The sequence below is a fragment of the Chanos chanos genome, chromosome 13 (genome assembly GCF_902362185.1).
Source record: "Chanos chanos chromosome 13, fChaCha1.1, whole genome shotgun sequence".
NCBI lineage: Eukaryota > Metazoa > Chordata > Actinopteri > Gonorynchiformes > Chanidae > Chanos > Chanos chanos.
The window spans coordinates 1,372,501-1,380,000 of record NC_044507.1 but is presented as its reverse complement, the minus strand read 5'-3'; the positions used below and the strand labels follow the sequence as shown (position 1 = coordinate 1,380,000).

The window sequence follows — 7,500 nt, the reverse complement described above, 5'->3', positions numbered from 1 at the left end:
ACATATGTTATTCTCCTGATGGGCTGACTATAGTTACATATGTTATTCTGATGGGCTGACTATAGTTACATATGTTATTCTCCTGAGGGACTGACTGTAGTTACATATGTTATTCTCCTGATGGGCTGACTATAGTTACATATGTTATTCTCCTGAGGGACTGACTGTAGTTACATATGTTATTCTCCTGAGGGGCTGACTATAGTTACATATGTTATTCTCCTGATGGGCTGACTATAGTTACATATGTTATTCTCCTGATGGGCTGACTATAGTTACATATGTTATTCTCCTGATGGGCTGATTATAGTTACATATGTTATTCTCCTGATGGGCTGACTATAGTTACATATGTTATTCTCCTGATGGGCTGACTATAGTTACATATGTTATTTCTCCTGATGGGCTGACTATAGTTACATATGTTATTCTCCTGAGGGACTGACTGTAGTTACATATGTTATTCTCCTGATGGGCTGACTATAGTTACATATGTTATTCTCCTGATGGGCTGATTATAGTTACATATGTTATTCTCCTGATGGGCTGACTATAGTTACATATTTTATTCTCCTGAGGGGCTGACTATAGTTACATATGTTATTCTCCTGATGGGCTGACTATAGTTACATATGTTATTCTCCTGATGGGCTGACTATAGTTACATATGTTATTCTCCTGAGGGGCTGACTATAGTTACATATGTTATTCTCCTGAGGGGCTGACTATAGTTACATATGTTATTCTCCTGATGGGCTGACTATAGTTACATATGTTATTTCTCCTGATGGGCTGATTATAGTTACATATGTTATTCTCCTGATGGGCTGACTATAGTTACATATGTTATTCTCCTGAGGGGCTGACTATAGTTACATATGTTATTCTCCTGAGGGACTGACTATAGTTACATATGTTATTCTCCTGATGGGCTGACTATAGTTACATATGTTATTCTCCTGATGGGCTGACTATAGTTACATATGTCTTCCTGAGTCTTTTTATCTTTTGATTTAGTTTGATCATTAGTAGGAAATTGTTCCAAAATATTATGTCTTTCTCTGAGACACACGAAATTAAATGTGACATTTTTTTTTCAAATGATTTATTTATGTTAGAAATATAGAAATTTCCTCACACTGCTGTCTGCTATTGTCAAAATCCATACAAGTCAAGGGTTTATGTGTTTGAATAAAGAAAATCCATACAAGTCAAGGGTTTATGTGTTTGAATAAAGAAAATCCATACAAGTCAAGGGTTTATGTGTTTGAATAAAGAAAATCCATACAAGTCAAGGGTTTATGTGTTTGAATAAAGAAAATCCATACAAGTCAAGGGTTTATGTGTTTGAGTAAAGAACCATAAAAATACTGAGGAAAATTCCTCTTTGGAATACTTGGATGTTGAAAATATGATCAAAAATGGAATGCTTAGTTTCTGTGTATCGTGTTCAGAATGTATAATTCTCAGCTGTCACCCTAAATAAACTTTTGCTTTTCTTTCCCTCTCCAATCAGAGAGCAGCCTGCCCTTCCTCTTGGGGTGTGGCTTAGTTACTGAAGGACCAAGGTGAGCTTTGACCCTGTGGGGAAGCAGGCCTCTGAAGACAGAAATAATACTTTAAAGAACCAGGTTAAGACATTTGATTTAAACTTTAACTGGGTGTCAGTGACCCGGCTTTGGTCAAGTGTGGGTGTGCTGTATGCGTCTGCTCTGTCTGTGCAGTGTTAGCCTGTCTGTGGAGTTAACGGTGGAACCGCCAAGGTAAGGCAGATGTTTTTCTGTTGTTCTAAATGCTTGTGCAGTTTAGTTTCCGTAGCGACCTCTGCATGAATGGCCTCACAGAGCGTCAGGGGGAGTTTTGGGTCGGACAGTCCTAAGGTCAGCACTTCTCTGTCTGATTAATCCACAGGGTTGTGCAGCTCTGTGACAGCAGTGCTCTTAGCACCGAACTGCCAGACACTTTATCATTCAGATATATTAGCCACAATGATATTCCACATCACCATCTGTTTGGTCATGGATTTTAAATATTCATTTTTTTTAAAAAACTACATAATGTGTTCAGATCATGAGCAGATTCACGGCTGATCACATAATATTTTATAATGGCGCTATTCGTTTTTGAGAGAATGTCTTTGTAATCTGATAGCAAATATAATGTTTTGTCTCATGTTCAACACAAGTTTGAGTTAAAAGGCAGACCTGAGGGTGAATTCAGCTGTTGGGAGATACAGTGTCAGTAAGGTAAACTGTGGCCGTATGGTAAGATGGTCATTTTTATAACATCATCTTCCTGTTTGTTTAGATGACACAGAACATGTTCCAGGAGGGGCTGTACCATGTGTTCTTTAGGGAACGCCCCCCGCCCCGCCCCGTCGCTGTGCACACCAATCCCACTGAGCTTAAAGAGATCCGATTGGTCCGCTGGTTCAGGACAGTCGTGAACGCCCGCCTCCTCGTTGCTGGGGTGAGAAATCTGATTTTACCGGTTTAGGCTGTCGTACCCCTGACAGCAGAGACCACTCTTAGCTTAGTTGGCCTACTTTTTTTATCAGTAGTCTCTTATGGAGTCCCTTCCTCTGTCTCCTCTGTTAAATCTGATTACCTGTTCTCTGATACAAACACACACACACACACTCAAAGGTAGGGATCGACCAATGCACATTTTTTTTTGGGCTGATACCGCTATCGATATCTAATGGCTTAGGATGGCCGATATTCAGTTATCATATTTGACTGTTGCAATAACAGAACTACATAAAGGGAATCATACTGAATTTGTTCGCAACTACCATCTATGAGAAACAACAGGCACTATACAGCTCTACTGCTTTATTGAGTAAATAATTATTCTTTTACAAACGTAAAAGTAGAAAAAAGGCTGTTAACGTAATGTTGAAAAAACCTAAAGTGAAAAAAAAAAACTGTTTAAATGAACAAACAGGACTTGACTCTTACTTTTTTCCCCAAGGAGCACATGCGGTCCTAAGTTGAAAAATTTAGCATGAACAACTTTAGGGGCGCAATGAAAATTCTCCATTTAAAGTGGTTTTACATATTAAAGGGATACGAGGAGACAAGCAAAATGATTTAATTTATTTGAATACAAAAAGTACACTAGGTGTGAACACCTCCGTAATATAGTAGTTCCTCTTCGTTCTAAATGCCAAAAAAAAGTCTATTCAGTCTGTTTAGACACAGAGGATATCACTGGTCCAGCAGCTTTTGTCAGCAGGTCGTCTGGCCCTCTTTGAGCTCAGCCAGCGGTCCAGAGATAGTGGTGTCTAGACAGCCCTTTGTGCTGACGTGTAGATCACGTGTTTTGTTTGACGGACAACATTGACTCAGTGCAGTGATCACATCAGCAGCTTTGCTGTGTTTAGGGCTGTGCAGTACAGTACTGAAAGATTCAAACCTTCGAACCTTGGTTCATTGAAGTGGCATTCGATTGTTAGGATGGGCGCTCAGCTGCAGTTTTAAGGCTATTGCTGCTGTAATTCAAGAAATGTAGACATTAAAGCTTTACCTACTCTCTATTATAGTTTAACATAAACAATGTTGCCTGTAAACACATCTGCACTTTTTGAGTTTCAGTCATGGAAGCCTCGTGTTGCTTTCCATCAGGGCGTCTTAAGTTAGGAACGTTTGTGATCCTCCGCCCTGGACAAAAAGATTTCCAAAAAAAAACCCCGAGTACCATCACTCAACAACAACAAAACTGGGAAACCATCTGAAAAGCATACGTTTATTTCTGAATTCGTAAAATGACTATCCTCGTAAATTAAGGTCTACAATCTCATTAGTTTCGCCTAAGTTTAGTTTAGCCTGCTGCACAGACAATCACTGTATTATCTGTGAAAGTTTAGGTGCATCCTCAGCTATGGAAGGAATGCCAACCGTCCACACAGCAAATAATGATGAAAAATGATATCTATTAAAGAGTGTTAAACTTTAAAAAAAGTGTGACTTGCAGTTTCTCATATTCATCATCTCTTTATTCATATTATTGAGTAGAAAGTAGAGTATCCCAAAACAACAGGCCAAAACGATGACGTCACGTCGCAGACATCCGAAGCTTCGTTCAAGAAAGGTTGGCTAAACTTCTATTGCCAAAAAATGGCATTCGATACAGCCCTAGTTGTGTTATCAACCTTTCTGCTGAGAAAAAAGTGGAGGCTGCTTGGGCTGAATTTTGTAATATTTTTCATTTGCACCCGTGCTCCTGAATCCATTTTACGATTCACACACGTCTATTTTTAGTCGCAAATGCAAGAGAAATGCTCACACTGTCGAGCCCTGAGAAAGTAGATTAAGTGTTCAGACATCACATAACACTTCAATAATCTCCGTTCAGAGGCCAATACCGATATGGACCGATAAGTGTCAAAAGGGGCCGATAGTGGCCGGTATATCATCAAAACCAATATATCGGTCGACCTCTACTCAAGGGCAGGCATTCCTTTGCTACAAACACACACACACTTAATGGGAGGTATTCTCTGATACAATCACACACACACTCAAAAGCAGGTATTCTCTGATACAAACACACACACACTCAAAAGCAAGTATTCTCTGATACAAACACACACACACTCGAAGGCAGGCATTCCTTTGCTACAAACACACACACACTCAAAGACAGGTATTCTCTGATACAAACACATAGAGTGTTATTCTTTACTCACTCTCTCACTCTCTCTGTCTCTCTTATTATGTCTCTCTCTCTCTCGCTCTCTCTGTCTTTCTCTCTTATTCTGTCTCCCTCTCTCTCTCTCTCTGGTGCTGTCTGTCTGTCTTCCAGGTGGTTCAGGTCCTTGGTGCTGTCTCTTGTATTCTCTCCACTGTGTCCTTCACCTGCCTGACCCACAGCTGCTCAGTCTCCATGACAACACCCATGTGGAGCAGTCTGTTTGTGAGTACACATAGTACATTTATGAGTAAAGGAATTACGGCATGACACGTATGTATCACAGTGTCACACAGGTATTACAGTGTCACACACAGGTATTACAGCATCACACACAGGTATTACAGTATCACACACAGGTATTAAAGTATCACTCATACAGGTATAACAGTATCACACACAGATATAACAGTATCACACACAGGTATTACAGTATCACACACAGGTATCACAGCATCACACACAGGTATTACAGTATCACACACAGGTATTACAGCATCACACACAGGTATTACAGTATCACACACACACACAGGTATAACAGTATCACAGGTATTACAGCATCACACACAGGTATTACAGCATCACACACAGGTATTACAGTATCACACACAGGTATTACAGTATCACACACAGGTATTACAGCATCACACACAGGTATTACAGTATCACACACAGGTATAACAGTATCACACACAGGTATTACAGTATCACACACACAGGTATAACAGTATCACACACAGGTATTACAGTATCACACACAGGTATTACAGTATCACATACAGGTATTACAGTATCACTCATACAGGGATAACAGTATCACACACAGGTATTACAGTATCACTCATACAGGTATAACAGTATCACACACAGGTATTACAGTATCACTCATACAGGTATAACAGTATCACACACAGGTATTACAGTATCACTCATACAGGTATTACAGTATCACACACAGGTATTACAGTTTCACACACGGGTATTACAGTATCACACACACAGGTATTACAGCATCACACACAGGTATTACAGTATCACACACACAGGTATAACAGTATCACTCATACAGGTATTACAGTGTCACACAGGTATTACAGTATCACACACAGGTATAACAGTATCACACACAGGTATTACAGTATCACTCATACAGGTATTACAGTATCACACACAGGTATAACAGTATCACACACAGGTATTACAGCATCACACACAGGTATTACAGTATCACACACAGGTATTACAGTATCACACACAGGTATAACAGTATCACACACAGGTATAACAGTATCACAGGTATTACAGTATCACATACACAGGTATAACAGTATCACACACAGGTATTACAGCATCACACACACAGGTATAACAGTATCACTCATACAGGTATTACAGTATCACACACAGGTATTACAGTATCACACACACAGGTACTACAGTATCACACACAGGTATTACAGTATCACACACAGGTATAACAGTATCACACACAGGTACTACAGTATCACTCATACAGTGTGTGTGTGTGTGTGTGTGTGTGTGTATCTGTATGTGTTTTGGTCTGTTGAAACAGTGCTCCATAGACAAGTCTTAATTTCATTCACTTTGTTACCCTAGATTCTCATCCTGTATCACTCCCTATTGCCTTACTGATATGGACTCTTATCAGTCCTCATAACAGTCCAAGGTAAGATCATTCATTAGGATCTCTCTCTCTCGTGTGTGTGTGTGTGTATTCACAGTTCGTGGCCACAGGGGGGGTTGCTATGGAAGTACAGAGGAAACCAAACAAAATTAAAGTGAGTTTGTTTGTTTGTTTGCTTTCAGTTGTTTGTCTCTTTTCAAATACTGTAAAATCACTAAGGCCTTATCTTTAAAGACGCTGTGAAGGACACAGATTTAACTGAATTAATGCAGATGATGGATTTTCACTCCACCAGTGATGTCCAGGGTTCTAGAGTGATCCTGGCTGTATTAAAAAGTGTCATGACTTTAACTGTGATGATTAACCAGAGTGTTGAACTAACTGCACAATGGAAGATGAGCCACTTAATCCACTGGACTAGGTCAGAGACCAGTTTCATTCTTTAGACTTAATACTGGAGATGAATTCACCGCGTTACTCTAAAACAGTTGTCTGATGAATTGTTAAAGACACAGACACATTGCTCTAACACAGGTGTTTAATGGGTTGTTTAAATCATCACATTGCTCTAACACAGGTGTTTAATGGGTTTAAATCATCACATTGCTCTAACACAGGTGTTTAATGGGTTGTTTAAATCATCACATTGCTCTAACACAGGTGTTTAATGGGTTTAAATCATCACATGCTCTAACACAGGTGTTTAATGGGTTGTTTAAATCATCACGTTACTCTAACACAGGTGTTTAATGAGTTGTTTAATTCATCACATTGCTCTAACACAGGTGTTTAATGGGTTGTTTAATTCATCACATTGCTCTAACACAGGTGTTTAATGGGTTTAAATCATCACATTGCTCTAACACAGGTGTTTAATGGGTTTAAATCATCACATTGCTCTAACACAGGTGTTTAATGAGTTGTTTAATTCATCACATTGCTCTAACACAGGTGTTTAATGGGTTGTTTAAATCATCACATTGCTCTAACACAGGTGTTTAATGGGTTGTTTAATTCATCACATTGCTGTAACACAGGTGTTTAATGGGTTGTTTAATTCATCACATGCTCTAACACAGGTGTTTAATGGGTTGTTTAAATCATCACATGCTCTAACACAGGTGTTTAATGGGTTGTTTAAATCATCACATTGCTCTCAT

The 7,500-nt window shown here is 39.2% G+C and overlaps 1 protein-coding gene across 1 annotated transcript in view; it reads left to right on the top strand.

The window, feature by feature from the left end:
- Positions 1 to 2,307: 2,307 nt before the first annotated feature.
- tmem253 (transmembrane protein 253) overlaps positions 2,308 to 7,500 on the top strand; it is a 6,723-nt gene continuing 1,530 nt past the window's right edge. The window contains exons 1-3 of the mRNA XM_030790449.1: positions 2,308 to 2,469; positions 4,807 to 4,917; positions 6,438 to 6,494. Coding sequence (XP_030646309.1) covers positions 2,308 to 2,469; positions 4,807 to 4,917; positions 6,438 to 6,494 — 330 coding nt within the window. The remainder of the gene's footprint in view (positions 2,470 to 4,806; positions 4,918 to 6,437; positions 6,495 to 7,500) is intronic.